This window comes from Oncorhynchus mykiss, chromosome 24, assembly GCF_013265735.2.
Source record: "Oncorhynchus mykiss isolate Arlee chromosome 24, USDA_OmykA_1.1, whole genome shotgun sequence".
Lineage (NCBI taxonomy): Eukaryota > Metazoa > Chordata > Actinopteri > Salmoniformes > Salmonidae > Oncorhynchus > Oncorhynchus mykiss.
The window spans coordinates 21501190-21521012 of record NC_048588.1 but is presented as its reverse complement, the minus strand read 5'-3'; the positions used below and the strand labels follow the sequence as shown (position 1 = coordinate 21521012).

Genomic DNA, 19823 nt, shown 5'->3' with positions numbered 1-19823 from the left:
ATCCTAATTTGTAAATAAACTCAAACTGTTTTCAACTAAACCAATTATATTAGACTTAGTACAAGTTAGTACATAGTACAATTGTTGTTTTGATCAACTTTCAGGATATACTACAATAAAAAAACGATACATTAGCCTAAAATAAACATGCACAATGTAGATCTACAAAAATGACTGTTAGGCTTATAGATAATCATGGTCCAACAGCATACATTTCACCTGCCGCTTTAACTCTTGGTTTTGTTTCACTAGTTGCTCTATTGGGCAGTGGCTATTTCTGTCCATATATGCACTATGTATGTAGCTGCGAACTAACTTTGTGGTCCCCATGCCGACAGACAGCTGAAGTTGCCAATCACTCGGTCAGCGCTGCACCCCTAAAACCTGGCCCACCAATCCTGCGGTGATGGAGAGTTTGGGGACAAAAATAGCCTCAGTGGTGTGTGTGGCTTGGGTGCGCTCTACTATTAGGGGAGGCAGCCTTTACTTTTACTAACCTACGTTAGTACCTCATTCTACAGAACACACTGTAACAAAATGGTTATAAAAGTATTTCTAGCTTCTTCATCAGGATCGACAGCGGTAAGCACTTACCCGAGTCTTTGTTTTTAAATGCTATTAACTTTGTGGCCGGTTTACCACGACTATTGTTCAGCTCTTAATTCATGCGTTTATGTGACTGGCAAACAGATTCAAATCGCTTGAAGTTATTATAGGCCTAGGCAATTTAGCGGTTTGTCAACTTTTAGTACCGTTATTTGCGTCTAACTTCTCATTTGAGGAGCACTAGGACTACCCGAGTTCCATATATATCTCTACCGTCGCTGAGATCATATTCCTAACCTGCAACAGCAATCTGTTGAAGATTAATCACCATGCACTCACTTGCAGAACCTTCTGGAATATATTTGGATTACCTCAAACCTAATCTACAATATCAAAGGAAATGTACACTACATGACCAAAAGTGTGTGGACACCTGCTTGCCGAACATCTCATTCCAAAATCATGGTCATTAACATAGAGTTGCCCCCTCTTTTGTTTCTATAACAGCCTTCACTTTTCTGGGAAGGCTTTCCACTAGATGTTGGAACATTGCAACTGGGACTTGCTTCCATTCAGCCACAAGAGCATTAGTGAGGTCGGGCACAGATGTTGGGCGTTTAGGCCTGGCTTGCAGTCAGTGTTCCAATTCATCTCAAAGGTGTTTGATGGAGTTGAGGTCAGGGGTCTGTGCAGGCCAGTCAAGTTCTTCCACACGGATTTCGACAAACCTTTTCTGTATGGACCTTGCTTTGTGCATGAGGGCATTGTCATGCTAAAACAGGAATGGGCCTTCCTCAAACTGTTACCACAAAATTGGAAGCACAGAATCATCCAGAATGTCATTGTATGGTGTAGCGTTACGATTTCCCTTCACTGGAACTAAGGAGCCTAGCCCGAACCGTGAAACACAGCCCCAGACCATTATTCCTCCTCCATCAAACGTTACAGTTGGCACTATGCATTGGGGCAGGTAGCGTTCTCCTGGCATTTGCCAAACCCAGATTCATCCCTAGGACTGTCAGATGGTGAAGCGTAATTCATCACTCCATAGAACGTGTTCCCAAGTCCAATGGCGGCGAGCTTTACACCACTCCAGCCGATGCTTGACATTGCACATGATGATCTTAGGCTTGTGTGCATCTGCTCAGCCACGGAAACCCATTTAATGAAGTTCCCGACGAAACAGTTATTGTGCTGACGCTGCTTCCAGAGACAGTTTGGAACTCGGTAGTGAGTGTTTCAACCGAGGACAGGCCATTTTTGTGAGCTTTGTGGCCTACCACTTCGCTGCAGAGCCCTTGTTGCTCCTAGATGTTTCCACTTCACAATGACAGCACTTACAGTAAACCTGGGCAGCTCTATCATGGCAGAAATTTGACAAACTAACTTGTTGGAAAGGTGGCAGCCTATGACGGTGACACGTTGGAGGTCACTGAGCTCTTCAGTAAGGCCATTCTACTGCTAATGTTTGTCTATGGAGATTGCATGGCTGTGTGCTCGATTTTATACACCTGTCAACAACAGGTGTGGCTAAAATGGCCAAATTCACTAATTTGAAGGGGGTGTACACATACTTTTGTATACAGTTGATGTCGGACATTTACATACAGCATAGCCAAGTTAATTTAAACTCAGTTTTTCAAAATTCCTTACATTTAATCCAAGTAAAAATTCCCTGTCTTAGGTCAGTTAGGGTCACCACTTTATTTTAAGAATGTGAAATATCAGAATAATAGTAGAGAGTATGATTTGTTTCAGCTTTTATTTCATCACATTCTCAGTGGGTCAGAAGTTTACATACACTCAATTAGTATTTGGTAGCATTGCCTTTAAATTAAATTGTTTAACTTAGGTAAAATGTTTCGGGTAGCCTTCCACAAGCTTCCCACAATAAGTTGGGTGAATTCCAGTCCATTCCTCCTGACAGAGCTGGTGTAACTGAGTCAGGTTTGTAGGCCTCCTTGCTCGCACCCACTTTTTCAGTTCTGCCCCCAAAATGTCTATAGCATTGAGGTCAGGGCTTTGTGATGGCCACTCCAATACCTTGACTTTGTTGTCCTTAAGCCATTTTGCCACAACTTTGGAAGTATGCTTGGGGTCATTGTCCATTTCGAAGACCCGTTTGCGACCAATCTTTAACTTCCTGACTGATGTCTTGAGATGTTGCTTCAATATATCCGCATCATTTTCCTCCCTCATAATGCCATCTATTTTGTGAAGTGCACCGGTCCCTCCTGCAGCAAAGCACCCCCACAACATGATGTTGCCACCCCCGTGCTTCACAGTTGGGATGGTGTTCTTCGGCTTGCAAGCCTCCTTTTTCCTCCAAACATAACGATGGTCATTATGGCCAAACAGTTCCATTTTTGTTTCATCAGACCAGAGGACATTTCTCCAAAAAGTACAATCTTTGTCCTCATGTGCAGTTGCAAACCGTAGTCTGGCATTTTATGGTGGTTGTGGAGCAGTAGCCTCTTCCTTGCTGAGTGGCCTTTCAGGTTATGTCAATATAGGACTTGTTTTACTGTGGATATAGATACCTTTGCACCTGTTTCCTCCAGCATCTTCACAAGGTCCTTTGCTGTTGTTTTGGTATTGATTTGCACTTTTTGCACCAAAGTACGTTAATCTCTAGAAGACAGAATGCACCTCCTTCCTGAGCGGTATGGCGGTTGCGTGGTCCCATGGTGTTTATACTTGTGTACTATTGTTTGTACAGATGAACGTGGTATTTTCAGGCATTTGGAAATTGCTCCCAAGGATGAACCAGACTTATGGTCTACAATTTTTTTTCTGAGGTCTTGGCTGATTTCTTTTGATTTTCCCATGATGTCAAGCAAAGAGGCATGAGTTTGAAGGTAGGCCTTGAAATACATCCACAGATACACCTCCATAAGGCTAATTGACATAATTTGAGTCAATCAGAAGCTTCTAAAGCCATGACATAATTTTCTGGAATTTTCCAAGCTGTTTAAAGGCACAGTCAACTTGGTGTATGTAAACTTCTGACCCACTGGAATTGTGATACAGTGAAATAATCTGTCTGTAAACAATTGTTGGAAAAATAACTTGTGTTATGCGCGAAGTAGATGTCCTAACCGACTTGCCGAAACTATAGTTTGTTAACAAGACATTTGTGGAGTGGTTGAAAAACAAGTTTTAATGACTCCAACCTAAGTGTATGTAACCTTCCGACGTCAACTGCATATAGTGTATGATATGTGAATAGATTCTTTGTCAAACTATAAAACAGAAAGTTAAAAGCTTTCATTAATGTATTAGCCTTCTACTCTGCTCTCCCCAACCTAGTGATAGAAAAAAAATCTGCCAAACATGATCTCATGAAGAAGAAGCCTATCTATACTGTGTTTGTTGTCTGTCTGTACACCTGTGTGATGGTCCAGATCAAAAAGAAGCAACAGGATGTGCTTGGGTTCCTGGAGGCCCTGAAAGTGGACTACGCTCCATTGGACATTGCCTGCAGTGAGGACAACCGCATGTGGATGAGGGAAAATGTCCCTGTGGAGAAAAAGCCCACCAACGGGATCCCTCTACCCCCTCAGATCTTCAACGAAGAGAGCTACTGTGGGGTGAGCATAACAAGATAATATAGAAGGTGTGGTGACCAATAAGTCTACTCCATACTGAATGGTTCAGGTAAAGGTGGGGAGAAGTGTCCATTCAAATGCTGAGAGCACGATTGGAGACTAAACAGAAATGTCTAATTTGCCTTTTACCATAGGACTACGAGACATTCTTTGACGCCAAAGAAGACAATGCGGTATATGCCTTCCTGGGTCTGCCACCTCCTCCAGGTTCCAAGGTTGGAATTCAACTTTCACTTAATTTTCTAAAATATAAATTGTGTTTATATAGCTTTTTAGCTATAGAATTCAACCACAAAATGTGTTTCCACTCCAGGGATTTTATAATGCAAATAAACTCGCCCCAATATTGTTGCTGTCAGAGACAGGCTGTTTTAATGTTTGTTTAGCTGAAATGCTCAGGCATGTATTGTCCTCCTAATTTGTTTTCGCTCAGGTTGAGACGTGCCTGAGTGCACGCCACATAACATATTTCTTAGGAGGGCAAGTAGGAGTTAGTGAGGTTAATTGTGTGAGAGGGATACGATGTGACATGTAGGCTAACGTAGTTGAGCATGTTGCAAATTTGTTAAACAACCTGCCAATTTTCCTTGGTGCAGGAAGCGAAAGAGGCATATCTCCTTGAAAATGGGCCTGTTGAGAATGGAACCATTGTAAATGGAACTGATGATGCTGAGGATGAAGAGAACCTTGAAGCGGAGGAGGAGAACATTGATGATGACACACTAGTAATGTCTTTCTCTTATCCCTCAGTCCCTGTCTCACCTTTACCATTTCTCCCTTGGTTTCCTCCCATCCAGCATAACCTTAACCATTTCTCCCCTGGTTTCCTCCCATCCAGCATAACCTTAACCATTTCTCCCCTGGTTTCCTCCCATCCAGCATAACCTTAACCATTTCTCCCCTGGTTTCCTCCCATCCAGCATAACCTTAACCATTTCTCCAGTTAACTCCTGTTGGATTCATTTTCCAGTTACCCAGTTAAATCTTGTTGGATTAATTTTCCATGGATGATTACCAAGTTTTATTTGTATTTAACTAGGCAAGCCAGTTAAGAACAAATTCTTATTTACAATGACGGCCTAGGAACAGTGGGTTAACTGCCTTGTTCAGGGGCAGAACGACAATTTTTTTACCTTGTCATCTCTGGGATTCGATCTAGCAACCTTTTGGTTACTGGCCCAACGCTCTAACCACTAACTAGGCTACCTGCCGCCCCAAGTAACCAGTAATGTTGCTAATCCACTCATTGCAAGGATGAGTGGAAATTTAGAGTTGGTTTAAAAACAGTGTACCTGTCTCTCATTTCTCAGTTTTTATAGTGTTTCATTGTGTTTATATTGCATCTGTAGTTTTTGCAAAGCATAAAAAGTATTTATAATAATTCTATGATATTATATAGGATTTAAACTACTACTCAATAGAAAGCAGATGATTGGGAATGAGTTAATTATTTTTCTAATTCATTATTTGTATAATAGGACTATTCTTATAGAAGAACATGCTGATGCTGTTGTAAAAAATGATCTGAACATTTATATGTAGATATATTAAGAAAAATCTTAAACTTCTCAACTCACTTTGGGATGCTGCCAAACCGTAGAGATTGACCTGGTGCATGAGCATCACAGAGAAATTATTTGTATATTTTTTCCAAAAAGGTGGCAAGGGACAGCAGAGAAATGATTGCCCAGCTGAACCTGTGATCGTCTTATAACAAATCCCACAGGCTTTTAGAGGATGCTGTTTCGAGAAGGGTGCAAATTGAGTTAATTTTACTGGACCAGCTTCATGGGTATTTCTGGGAAAAGAGTTCAGACGCCCTCTGTTTTCGCTGCTCTCCAGAGTACCAGGCTGGTTTATTTTCCATTTAAGTTGCAATGTTGGAATGACAGTTTTTTTTATTGATACTGTTGACTGGACTCCTGTCCTGTAGGCTGGCTCCCGGCAGTGTGATAATATGCAGTCTTTTTCGCTACAGCATACATCATTGAAATCCTCTAATTTATCTCCGCAGCACCACTATGCTGCTATTCATCACCTTGCAACCATATGTAATTGCCCTTAATTTATTCATGCATTTCCTTTACTCAGAGGAGCTGCTGATGCTGAGGCCTTACTCTGTGATGTCTTTGAACATGTGACTCCAGCAGTAGGGCTGCCCCCCTCCTGGTGTTTGATGTGTGCCCATGACAGCTGCTGTGTCGTTATTATTCTAACACATCGTTTTTTCCCCCTTGATGGCACATTGTTGTTTTCACTCTAGAAAAGAGAGGTTCCGATGGAGGAGTGCAATGGAGATGAACACACAGAGGAGGTGGAAGCAGAGGTGGGAGGAGAAACAGGAGAGGAAGCATCAGAAGAGGCCGCAGAAGAGAAGGCGGCAGAGGAGAAGGAGGCAGTCGAAGACACAGAGGAATCCTTAGAGAACACTGTAATTGGCTCCCAGAATCCCATGCTGTGTCCTCCCGTGATGTCTCCTCTCTCCATCTCTTTAACGTTGTCTTTTTCTCGACTTCAGGGTTTTGTTTCCCTCGAGCTGCTGTTATTCTCATCTCCTCCTCAACTCTGGACCATACTAACCCACCTGTATTCTGTTATATTGACTGTTCCATAACTGTTTAAATTGACTGTTCTATAACTGTTTCTATTGACTGTTGACTGTTCTGTTTGTTCCTTAGATCTGTTGGATATTCAACCACTTCTCTGTTCTGTAGCAGTTAACTGTAATGTCGTCTCAATGACTACATAATCGTTGGTCTTGATTTTCTTTGATATGTACTATGTTCTTTGTTCTACAACTATGTCTAGGTGTGTATGTGTCGTTCCTCTGTCCATCCATGTCTAGGTATGTGTGTTGATGGGGGTCCTCTGGAAATCCCACCATGTTGTTCAATGTGCGTGATCTGTTCAAGTTGCATGACCTCCAATGTAGAAGTGTCTCATTCATGTTTGAGGAGAGGTTCTCTATTTCCTATATGCCTCCTTGAGGTCATGCTATCATTCTAATAATCCCGATACACAATCTTTTCTACTTTCTCCTTTTTTTTTTGCCAGAAGGCCCCCGTGAAGGAGGAAGAAGCCCAGGTAAATTGTTTTTACATTTCTGAAAAGTATTGAAATCAAATAGAAATTTGGGAGTCATGTCCCAGTCTCACTGTGTTTCTCTCTTATCCTAAACAGGAGGAAGTAGAGGATGAAGAGGCTAAGGTAACAGGCGACACTGTGTCCACCGGAGTAATTCCTGATATGAAGGGCATTGTCATTAATAACAACAGCCACTGCTCGCTGCATTGTGCCATCTGCCCCGCTATAAGAAACGATCTTAGCCTGGATCTCATAGACCTGACACACGGTTCCATACTGCATTGTGCCACCTGCCCCGCTATAAGAAACGATCTTAGCCTGGATCTCATAGACCTGACACACGGTTCCATACTGCATTGTGCCTTTATTGAGCTCTCTAATATTCTGGAATGAAGTAAATGATTAACTTGTAGATATTTTAGTCGTCCAACTATTCTAAACAAAGCATATACATGTACGTCTGAAAGGGACATACAGATCTTAGGTCTATGTTTTCCTGGCCATAGTCACTGATTATCAGTACTATGACGTTTCTCTTCCAATGCCCAGGCACAGCTATGTCTGCTAGCCATTGTATCAAAATATGATTACATCATACATGCTTAATAACATGCTATATACATTTGCAGAATTTCACAACTCACCAGTAGCTTGATTCATTCATAAATGTTTTTATTGTGACTTGAAAGCTGCCTGACTGATCAGCAAAGGTCAAATATCACATTGTTTTAATGTCTCATACCACTGTTGTGTTCTGTTGGGCTCAGAAGTGCACAGAAGCTAGCTAATGCTGGTATTGAATACAAAATGCTGTGGTACAAACAAACGCAGAGTTAACCCAAGATGTGTTAGTGTTACCCAGGGAACTGTTGTTCATTACAGAGTGAACCACTATCAACTCTTTATTGATAAGATATAAAGTTATAAACTTCTGTTCATCTGAATATATCCATCAGACTTATGTGCAATGTGTCAATAGATATCAAAGCACTTGTGATGTTATTGGAATGTAGTAATAGTCAATTTGTTAAAATCTCTATTTCTTAGTTACAGTAACCTGGTGAAAGCTAGTGAGTTGATCCGAAGCTAATCATTGCTATTCGTTGTTTTAGGGAGAAGATGATCAGCCGGTTTCTGAGGTAGATCTCCTTATTTTTTAATGTTATTTTTTTTTACCCCTTTTTCTCCCCAACTTCGTGATATTCAATTGGTAGTTACAGTCTTGTCCCATCGCTGCAACTCCCTAGCGGACTCTGGAGAGGCAAAGGTCAATAGCCATGCGTCCTCCGAAACAAGACTGCACTGCTTCTTGACACGCTGCTCATTCAACCAGGAAGCCAGCCGCACCAATGTGTCGGAGGAATCACCATACAGCTGGCGACCGAAGCCAGTGTGCATGCACCTGGCCGCCACAAGGAGTCGCTAGAGCGCAATGGGACAAGGTCATCCCAGCCGGCCAAACCCTCCCCTAACCTGGATGACGCTGGGCCAATTATGTGCTGCCTCATGGGTCTCCCGGTCGCAGTCGGATGCAACACAACCCGGGATTGAATCCGGATCTGTAGTGACATTCTCTAGAACTGATCATTGCCTTAGACCACTGCGCCACTCGGGAGGCCGAGGTAGATCTACTTTGAATTGTTTTCCATGTTCTATAGCTGTAGTGTTCAGTCCTTAAATCAAATTCATTATATAATGTTTTCTCAATGTCTGTGCTAAGGGCCTTGGGTGTTCAGTTTTAATGTGTGGTTTGTTTGCATCCTTGTGTTTGTGGTCTGTGTCTGATTGTCCAGACTACTAACCTCACATATTCTTCTTTGTTGTAGCTTTTCTTGTGCAGTATTGAATGCTTGAAACCCCTCTTCCTTCGTAATACCATGACTTGCAACTCAGACCCACTTTTGTCGTTTTTTGCCCCCTTCTCATTTTCCTCAGGTCTCCTATGGAGGGATTTCTGTATGTTTGGATGCATTTCATCTTAATCCTTGACACAGTTTTAGAACACTACTGATCTTTTCTATGGCATGCCACCGTAGAGATATAATCATTAGATACCCTAGTCATCAACATTCATACAGAGCCTTCAGAAAGTATTTAGACCCCTTGACTTTTTCACATTTTGTTACATTACAGCCTTATTTTAAAGTGGATTACATTAAAAACAAATCTAAAATCTACACACAATACCCCATAATGGCAAATTGAAAACAGGTTTTTAGAAATGTTTGCGAATGTATAAAATAAAAAAAAAAAAATTAAATATCTTATTTGCATAAGTATTCACACCCTTTGCTATGAGACTCGAAATTGAGCTCAGGTGCATCCTGTTTCCATTGATCATCCTTGAGTCCACCTGTGGTAAATTCAATTGATTGGACATGATTTGGAAAGGCACACACCTGTCTAATATATGGTCGCACAGTTGACACTGCATGTCAGAGCAAAAACCAAGCCATGAGGTTGAAGGAATTGTCCGTATAGCACCGAGACAGGATTGTGTCAAGGCACAGATCTGGGGAAGGGTGCAAAAAATGTCTGCAGCATTGAAGGTCCCCAAGAACACAGTGGCCTCCATCATTCTTAAATGGAAGAAGTTTGGAACCACCAAGACTCTTCCTAAAGCTGGTCAACCGGCCAACTGAGCAATCGGGGGAGAAGGGCCTTGGTCAGGGAGGTGACCAAGAACCCAATGGTCACTCTGACAGAGCTCTGGAGTTCCTCTGTGGAGATGGGAGAACCTTCCAGTAGGACAACCATCTCAGCAGCACTCCACCAATCAGGCACCTAAAGACTCTCAGACCATGAGAAACTAGATTCTCTAGTCTGATGAAACAAAGATTAAACTCTTTGGCCTGAATGCCAAGCGTCACATCTGGAGGAAACCTGGCACTATTGCTACGGTGAAGCATGGTGGTGGCAGCATCATGCTGTGGGGGATGTTTTTCAGCGGCAAGGATTGAAAGACTACCCAGGATCAAGACAAAGATGAAAGGATCAAAGTACAGAGAGATCCTTGATGAAAATTTGCTACAGAGTGCTCCGGACCTCAGACTGGGACAAAGGTTCACCTTCCAACAGCACAACAACCCTAAGCACACAGCCAAGACAATGCAAGAGTGGCTTCAGGACAAGTCTGAATGTCCTTGAGTAGCCCAGCCAGAGCCCGGATTTGAACCTGATCGAAACATCTCTGGAGAGACCTGAAAATAGCTGTACAGAAACGCTCCCCATCCAACCTGACAGAGCTTGAGAGGATCTGCAGAGAAGAATGGGAGAAACTCCCCAAATACAGGTGTGCCAAGCTTGTAGTGTCATACCCAAGAAGACTCAAGGCTGTAATTGCTGCCAAAGGTACTTCAACAAAGTACTGAGTAAAGGGTTTGAATACTTATGTAAATGTGATATTTCAGTGATTTGTTTTTTTATAAATTAGCAGGAACCTGTTTTTGCTTTGTCATTATGGGTTATTGTGAGGGGAAAAAAAACATTTCATCCATTTTAGAATAAGGCCTAACAAAATGTGGAAAAAGTCAAGTGAGCTGAATGCTTTCCAAATGCGCTGTATTTGTCATTTGATAAGATAGTTTGATGATTTGATTTTGAAAAATGGCTTGCTCCTTTAGCTGCTACTGTGTCTACATTGAAATATATATTGTATAAGTAGTTAACACCAGACACAGTAAAAATATTGTAAGTCTAATTAAGTTTAACAAAATATTTTAGGGCTCCATGTTGAATCATGCATGACAAGCTATCTGCAAGAGGGTCTCCTCTGCCAGCAACTCCTTGTACCTTCTCCACACATTGACCTCTCTCACCTTTGCCCTTTTCCCCCATCTCTTGGTTTGCTTTTCCAGGGATAAGAGGTTTTGGGGTCGGAGGTAACTGGGCGTCTGCGGCTGTGAATTTCTGTGGTTGTTCCCTTAGTCACGAGCTGTGTGGGTTTGTCTGGCAGAGATCAGAAGGCTTTGTGTTGTAGGACGGAAGAGCTTGTCTTGTGATCTATCTGCCGTTCGTTCCCTCATCAATAGTCCATGTTCACTCGCTCTGAACCTCTTTCTCCCCTCTCTCTTAGCCTTCCTCCTCCTCATTTCTTCCCTAGTCCGGTAGCTGCTTCCTTTCTGTCAGCCTGAACTATCCCTGTAGATAAACATTTTAAGACTTTTCCTATCGCGCATGCTTCTGGTGTCACCTCTGACCAGACCATCCACACCACTGACACTCAATCTCATCCTATCTAGGAGGAAGAAGAGCTGCGACAGCTTGAGGTAGATTGATGTGTTTTTTTCCAACTACACTCGTCCCCCCCTCTACCTCTTCACCATTCTATCAATGCTGCTTTTCTTGATTCCACATCTTGCACAGTTTATTCAGCATTCCTTCAATTTCCTCCTTCACTACTTTTTGTGTAGATGGAACAGACCCTATCTCACCTATGGCATCTGAACAGACTGTATCCCTTTACTATATTTCTTTAGCCCTCTGTCTCATGCCAGATATCTCAATCACATAGTTGGATGAGCAACATGGTAACTCTGGTAGCCATCAGAACACAGACCATGATAGAGAAACCCAGCACTGTCATTCATCCCGATTTTAGAATTTCACTCACTCACTCACTCACTCACTCACTCACTCACTCACTCACTCACATAGAGCCTCTCCAACATTCCTTACTGCCCCTGCCTGCCCTCTCTTCTCTTCCACACAAGCTTCACTGCTTTTGCTCTCTCTGCTCTTATTCTTTCTCCCCTTTCTTGCTCTCCTCCACATCCTCCTATACTTTCTTTCTCTCCTCTACCTCCTCCTATACTTTCTTGCTCTCCTCCACCTCCTCCTATACTTTCTTGCTCCCCTCCTATACTTGCTTTCTCTCCTCTACCTCCTCCTATACTTTCTTGCTCTCCTCCACCTCCTCCTATACTTTCTTGCTCTCCTCCACCTCCTCCTATACTTTCTTGCTCTCCTCCACCTATACTTTCTTGCTCTCTTCCACCTCCTCCTATACTTTCTTGCTCTCTTCCACCTCCTCCTATACTTTCTTGCTCTCCTCCACCACCTCCTATACTTTCATTGCAGGAGCAAGAAGAGTCAGTCAGTGAGGTTGAAACAGTTTCCTTTGGTTGTAATTTGTGGTGTCTTCTGTGGATCTTAGATTAGAAAGACCCTCTCTCTGTCTCTCTCTCTGCTGCATGGGTGGTGGTCTCTGTGGTACAGATAACTGATGGTGTGCAGCATGGCAGACACAACATCGCCAACACCGTCATTCGGTTCACTTATGGTAATAATAATGGGAACATTAAATAACACAGGGTTTTCCTCCCTCTTGTAGTCTCCTTAGTGACATGCAGATTCGCTTATCTCAAATATAGGCTGTTGTATCTCTTGCGTTTGTTCCCTCTTTGACATTGAAATGCTCAAAACCCCTGATATCCCCTACCTTAGGAAGAAGAGGCCCCAGAGGTAAGAGGTATATTCTGGCTGTGCTCCAAGCCCATTGCATGGTGTGGCCCCTGACATGGAGTTAATGGATCTTATGCATGACCCTACTCCTTCATATGTGGATTTAGTGTGGGTTGGTTTGTGAAGAGCTCTCTACCCTCTTATTCTTCAAGGCTGCCAGCATCCCTCCTGTGGTATGCTGTCTTTAATTTCAAGGAAATTATTGAGCGCTCTCTGGACTCTGGTTGTGGTTTTGATGCTGTGTGACTGGGATGAGGTCATTACCCGTTGGTTTACCTGGAGGCTTGAGGATTCTGCAGCATTGTGCCAGTGGAGGTTTCATAACAGGTGACATTCATCGTTTGGTGTCCAGATCTGCCTCTGCGCACATGAGTACAAGTCTGACACATAGACATGCTTGTGAATTGGATCTTACAGTGTTGCATAGGGATCCCTAGTGACTTGACCAGAACTCCATGACAACCAGGATGTTTAAATAGCCATTGGCATGGCTTCACTTTGCGAGGAGAGTCTTGAGACTGAGTGTGGACAGGACAAACACAGCAGAAGATGAATGGACTGTTTGTTATTGTGCAATGCTCCCCCACAACAAGATCTTGGCAGAGTCCGATACGTTGCACCAAACTACACTGCTTTAAATCATGTGTTACTGTGGACATCATTCATCAAATCTTGAATACACAGCAAGCATTATATCCACAAGCAAGTTTTCTGTAAAACTTAGTCATTAAAACAGTGAATGAATTGGTCACAGGACCAATTAATTGCACTTCACCCCCTGTTTTAAGTGTAGCATATAGGGTAAAGGCTTTTTACATTTGTAGAAATGTAGTTAATTGCAACACCATGCTCAACCCAACAGATGCACCTCGGAGTGAATGTGGTCTGATGATTTGTGAAGTATGCAGTGCCTTGCAGTTTCACGTCATATGATACCACCTCATAGAGAGCCTTGCTTAAAGGCCCACACTAATCTTACTACTTCACTAGCAGTTAAGGGAATGGTGCACTATCCCTGTGGCTAACTTGTTCCATTGGCCTAAGTAATGGTGATATTCCTAGTGTTCCTAGTGTCTTCCTAGTCTCATCTCTGCTACCTGTTTTCTTGATGCCCCCCCTGGATGGTTTAACTCCCTTTTAACCCAACTATACACTCTACTTCTTCCTTTTCCCCTATGCTGGACTCATCCCTTCACAAAAAAAATATTTTTGTTTTCTATGCCAAGGAGGAAGAAGAAGAAGAAGTGACAGAGGAAGCAGAGGTAGTATATCAACCAGCAAACGCACGGATGTTCTCACCAGTGTTCTTTGATGCAAAGACAAATTCCCTTATCTGAATGAAATCAGTTTCTCCACTCCTCAGTAATCTTGTTCAACTGTAATCAAGCACAGCTGAGAGAACACTTAACTGAAGAGGAAAGCTTTGTTCTGGCTGCTCTCTTTATTTAACTAGCACTACAAGATGAGTCATCTGTGCTCTTTTTTTTTAAAGAAACTAATATGGATTTAAACTACGGTCTGGCTCTTATATTCTTATATTGATAGGACTGAGTGGGAAATCTTGGTTCTCCTCTCTTCTGTTGTCTTGCTTTACTTTGTCATCAACGTTGTCATTACTCAGTTTTATTTTCTCAGCAGGAAGAAGAGGATGAGTAGTTACAGCCAAGAAAGGTTTAGGATGTGATTTACTACTGCCCAGGTAAAATACACTACTCCATTACTTAATCAGAATTCTCTTCTCTGCCACTGAGTGGCAGTATTAGAGCATTTAATTTGCCATGAACTGATGGCTGCGTCGTAAAACTCGTAAACATGTCTTCTTGTTACTGAATATCTTTCTAGAGTCATTTAAAAATAAAACTATTCAGTACATGTATTACTTTGTGCCTTTTTGACCCCTTTATCAAATGTCTCCTCATACTGGCATTATTAAACCATTGTATTGTTTAGTGCCCTACATGTACCCAGATTACAGATACAAATCCTAAAAAAACACATAACCCAACCAGTGTAAAGTGAGGATATAATCCCTGTTTAATGTACACTGTGTTGCTGTTCTGTATTGGTAGCTGTGTGTTTTCAAGTGTTTTATCAGAGAAGCTAGAGAGAACAGAGCATTGGGCTATTTAACAGGGACTGTCACCAGTCTCTTTACACCGAAAGCTTCAGTGAGCACAAAATGCCTGAAGGATCAAGTGAACAGCCATATAAAACGATATCTCATGAATTGTCTTTTATTTTCCTGCGTCAGTGATGATGATAATAATAACAGTAATCTTCAAAGCTGCACTCATCGCCCCTCTCCAGTAGTGTAGAAAAAGGCTCTGCTCGCTGCAGGAGATATTTGGGTTGAGGAGAGGGAACAGCCTGAGACTTTGATCGGATGGCACAGCCCCCCCAAATAAAAATAACTAACCTGTCACGCCCAGTTAGAGAAAGCAGCTAAGTGAGCTACTGAAGGGCCTCGAGAGGGACTGGCTCTCAGGATGGCATGGGCAGTTTGGGCACAGTGGTGACTAGAAGCTTAGGACCCACAGCCACTAGCAGAGGCGCATTGGTGACTTTTTTTTGTCTTCCAGCCTAGAGAGACCCCTTGTTCCGGCCCTTCCTGACCCCTCTGATCCCTCAGACCGTCCCCCACCGGACTACCCACATTGCCCCCAACTGCTCACTGGGAACGCACATGTCCCCCTGCTGGAACCTGCTGGCTGAAACCTGCCAATCACACACTGTCTGTACTGCCCGCCCATACTCCAGAGATAACCCCCTGTTTTACCAGATGTTTATATTGCATTCAGTGTGTAGCTCAATTAAATAGTGTTATCAGTTTGTAGTTTTTAGCAGCTTTTCTAATTGTACATACACAGTCATATGTTAAGCATTTAAATATTTCAGACAAACTTCTCATGTTTCAAATTGAAAAGGTTCGTTTTATACCACAGTTTGTATAGGATGATGAGCATCTTCACCACCAACACCTTAGCAGTCAATGACCAACAGCTTTAACCCTGTGAGTATCTGAGTGAAGATCACTCTACTGTGAACTGCAACCAGTGAATGGACTCTCGGACTGAAACCGATCTATCAATGCAGTGCCTCTCACTCGATGCCGGCAAAGATGTTAGATTTATATGTGTGAATGCAACCCAGTGACTCTCAATGCCTCAGTCCAACATGAGAAAGACCCTCATGTAGGGTTTCCACTAGCTTCCATAGCCACAAAGTCAGATTCCACAGCCACAAAGTCACATATGACAAAAAAAATTGCCTTTTGGTCTTACTTTAATGTTAGGGTGAAGGATAAGGTTAGCAGTGTGATTAGGGTTAGGTTTCAAATAAAATGTTAAGAAATTGTAGAAATGGGCGGGGTTTAGCCATAATTATGACTTTGTGGCTATGGATACTAGTGACGACCCTCATTGTAGCGTGCCTTATGACAGCTGCTGGACACCATTCACTGAATATTACTGTTTGCTGATTTACTCTGCAGTTTGTTGAATGTAAAAAGAAGTGGATGACTAAGAGATCCTCCCTAGATGTAAGAGAGGTAAAATGCCAATAAAGTTACATGGCCTATTATGTTCTATTTTCAATTCATTGGGTTTTGTTTATAGATCAGTGTGCAATTTTAGGGTTGGGCAGAGCAAGGTCAAGTCAACAGGATGTAGCTCAGTGTAAAGCCTTTCTCTGGGGGACTCCAGAAAGAGGTACGGAGGAGGGTATTGCACAGTGAAAATATATAGGTGAAAAAGTACATTAATGTGTACATTTTGATAGAGTATTATTAGTTTCGAGAATTTGTCATGAAATGTGATATTTGGTGCTCTCCTTTGAAAACATACCTATATTGAAATATATATGCATTTGAATGGAAGAGACCTGAGAAATCAATATTGTCTGTGGTCTCTCCCTTGGAGCATACTTTTGGTCGGTTGGCATTACAGTGATCAATGCTGTCCCTCTAAATTCACACACAGGTCATCATGTCTGTCCAGACCCATTCTCCTGAAGAGGGAGGGGAGCTGCCATGAAGTCCCTGTAGACTGGGGGAATTTCAATGGCATTGTTCTCTCTGGGACTGTGGGAGTGAATCATGATGTACAGTTTAAGTCGGAAATTTACATACACCTTAGCCAAATACATTTAAACTCAGTTTTTCACAATTCCTGACATTTAATCCTAGAATAATTCTCTGTTTTAGGTCAGTAGGATCACCACTTTATTTTAAGAATGTGAAATGTCAGAATAATAGTTTAGAGAATTATTTTTTCAGCTTTTATTTCTTTCATCACATTCCCAGTGGGTCAGAAGTTTACATACACTCAATTAGTATTTGGTTGCATTGCCTTTAAATTGTTTAACTTAGGCTAATGTTTTGGGTAGCCTTCCACAAGCTTCCCACAATAAGTTGGGTAAATTCCAGTCCATTCCTCCTGACAGAGCTGGTGTAACTGAGTCAGGTTTGTAGGCCTCCTTGCTCGCACCCACTTTTTCAGTTCTTCCCACAAAATGTCTATAGGATTGAGGTCAGGGCTTTGTGATGGCCACTCCAATACCTTGACTTTGTTGTCCTTAAGACATTTTGCCACAACTTTGGAAGTTTGCTTGGGGTCATTGTCCATTTGGGAGACCCATTTGCGACCAATCTTTAACTTCCTGACTGATGTCTTGAGATGTTGCTTCAATATATCCACATAATTTTCCTCCCTCATAATGCCATCTATTTTGTGAAGTGCACCGGTCCCTCCTGCAGCACAGCACCCCCACAACATGATGCTGCCACCCCCGTGCTTCACGGTTGGGGTGGTGTTCTTCGGTTTGCAAGCCTCCCCCTTTTTCCTCCAAACACAACGATGGTCATTATGGCCAAACAGTTCTATTTTTGTTTCATCAGACCAGAGGACATTTCTCCAAGAAGTACAATCTTTGTCCCCATGTGCAGTTGCAAACCGTAGTCTGGCTTTTTTATGTTGGTTTTGGAGCAGTGGCTTTTTCCTTGCTGAGTGGCCTTTCAGGTTATGTTGATATAGGACTTGTTTTACTGTGGATATAGATAATTTTGTACCTGTTTGCTCCAGCATCTTCACAAGGTCCCTTGCTGTTGTTCTGGGATTGATTTACACTTTTCGCACCAAATTGCGTTCATCTCTAGGAGACAGAACGCGTCTTCTTCCTGAGCGGTATGACGGCAGCGTGGTCCCATGGTGTTTATACTTGCGTACTATTGTTTGTACAGATGAACGTGGTACCTTCAGGTGTTTGGAAATTGCTCCCAAGGATGAACCAGACTTTTTTTCAGAGGTCTTGGCTGATTTCTTTTGATTTTCCCATGATGTCAAGCAAAGTGGCATTGAATTTGAAGGTAGGCCTTGAAATACATCCACAGGTACAGTACACCTCCAATTGACTCCAATTATGTCAATTAGCCTATCAGAAGCTTCTAAAGCCATGACATCATTTTCTGGAATTTTCAAAGCTGTTTAAAGGCACAGTCAACTTAGTGTATGTAAACTTCTGACCCACTGGAATTGTGATACAGTGAATTATAAGTGAAATAATCTGTATGTCAACAATTTTTGGAGAAATTACTTGTGTCATGCACAAAGTAGATGTTCTAACCGACCTGCCAAAACTATAGGTTGTTAACAAGAAATTTATGGAGTGGTTGAAAAACGAGTTTTAATGACTCCAACCTAAGTGTATGTAAACTTCCGACTTCAACTGTATGTTTGTCGCCATTTGTTCGAGGCAGGGAGCAAATTTGCCACTGGTCTGTGATAATGTTTAACAGGCTGGTTTTGGGTGATATGGTAGCTACAGTACACAACCGCCACTCTAGAGGAAATAGCAGCAGCGTCAATAGTGTTCCTCAGCTGACAGCCTGTGGTGCAGTACCTGTCAGAAATCCCCAAAGTCACACCAAGGTAAGTGAAATAGATACTGTAAAAAAAAAAGAGCTGTATTTTGTTCAACAATAAATCCACCCAGTCAACATATTTCTGTGGTATCTACCATATACAGTACAATAGGAGGACAAACATAGTATATTACCATAAAGATCCTGTAATTAATGAATAGTAGGATATTTATGATTATTACAACATATAAGTTTGAGAAGTTGCATCGAGATTACATAAAAAAAAATGTTATAGTACCAGTGGTGTAAAGTACTTAAGCAAAAATACTTTAAAGTACTACTTAAGTAGTTTTTTGGGGTATCTGTACTTCACTATGTATATTTTTACTCGTTTACCTCACTATATTCCTAAAGAAAATATTGTACTTTTTCCTCCATACATTTCCCCTGACAACCAAAACTACTTTTCAATGCTTAGCAGGACAGGAAAATGGTCCAATTCACCCACTAATGCTGGTCATCCTGACTGCCTCTTATCTGGGAATTTGAAATGATTTATACTTTAACTTTAACTCTTGATACTTAAGTATAAAATCCAAAATAATTTTCGACTTTTACTCAAGTAGTATTTTACTGGATGACTTTCACTTTTACTTGAGTCATTTTCTATTAAGGTATCTTTACATTTACTCAAGTACTAGAACTGGATACTTTTTCCACCACTGTATGGGAAATATTGGTGTGTATCTCTTGGGACTTACTGTACCTATTTTACTGAGATTGTTTCTTCTCGAGCTATACCATAGGGAATTGTTTGTTTAGTCCTTGTCAGTGCACTTACATTCAGGTTGGTTGAAATATAACTATTCAAAGGAACAATTAGAAAACAACATTTTGCGATCTGTTTTTCTTATTTGAGATAATTAAGTCAATTTAATTGATATGCAATGAATATACTCTGAAGTGGAAAAACTGTTTGAATTACCTTGATTTATTTCTTGGTTCATTTAATCGAGGTAGTAGGTGTTTACATTTGAATAACATTCATTACACAAAATAAATGCTGTTTTACCTGCCATTTTAGAAAAGAAAGCAATCAAGATTACTGCCAAAACGGTGGGCATAAGCGTAAATGTAACACACTCCTACATTCCTGTAATGAGTGAGGGTTTACCATCTACACACATTGAAGGTTTACCATCAACACACCCACCACCACCACCACAATGTGCTTGGTCATTGTACCCCTTGGTATTAAACCCACA

At 41.7% G+C, this 19823-nt stretch overlaps 1 protein-coding gene across 50 annotated transcripts; it reads left to right on the top strand.

The window, feature by feature from the left end:
• The first annotated feature begins 416 nt into the window (after positions 1-416).
• Positions 417-16280, top strand: LOC110504001 (SH3 domain-binding glutamic acid-rich-like protein). Of its 50 annotated transcripts, none has more exons than XM_021582723.2 (13): positions 417-582; positions 3951-4136; positions 4289-4369; positions 4751-4879; positions 6418-6585; positions 7209-7238; positions 7335-7361; positions 8351-8377; positions 11480-11506; positions 12684-12701; positions 13928-13963; positions 14340-14400; positions 15281-16280. In XM_021582723.2, exons 1-12 carry the CDS (start codon positions 538-540, stop codon positions 14355-14357), a joined length of 792 nt encoding a protein of 263 aa, XP_021438398.2. In that variant the 5' UTR covers positions 417-537; the 3' UTR covers positions 14358-14400; positions 15281-16280. The 50 variants fall into 50 exon arrangements, with proteins under 50 accessions (XP_021438398.2, XP_021438395.2, XP_021438423.1 ...); XM_021582720.2 differs by having other exon boundaries at positions 14337-14400; XM_021582748.2 differs by lacking the exon at positions 6418-6585.
• The last annotated feature ends 3543 nt before the right edge of the window (positions 16281-19823 follow it).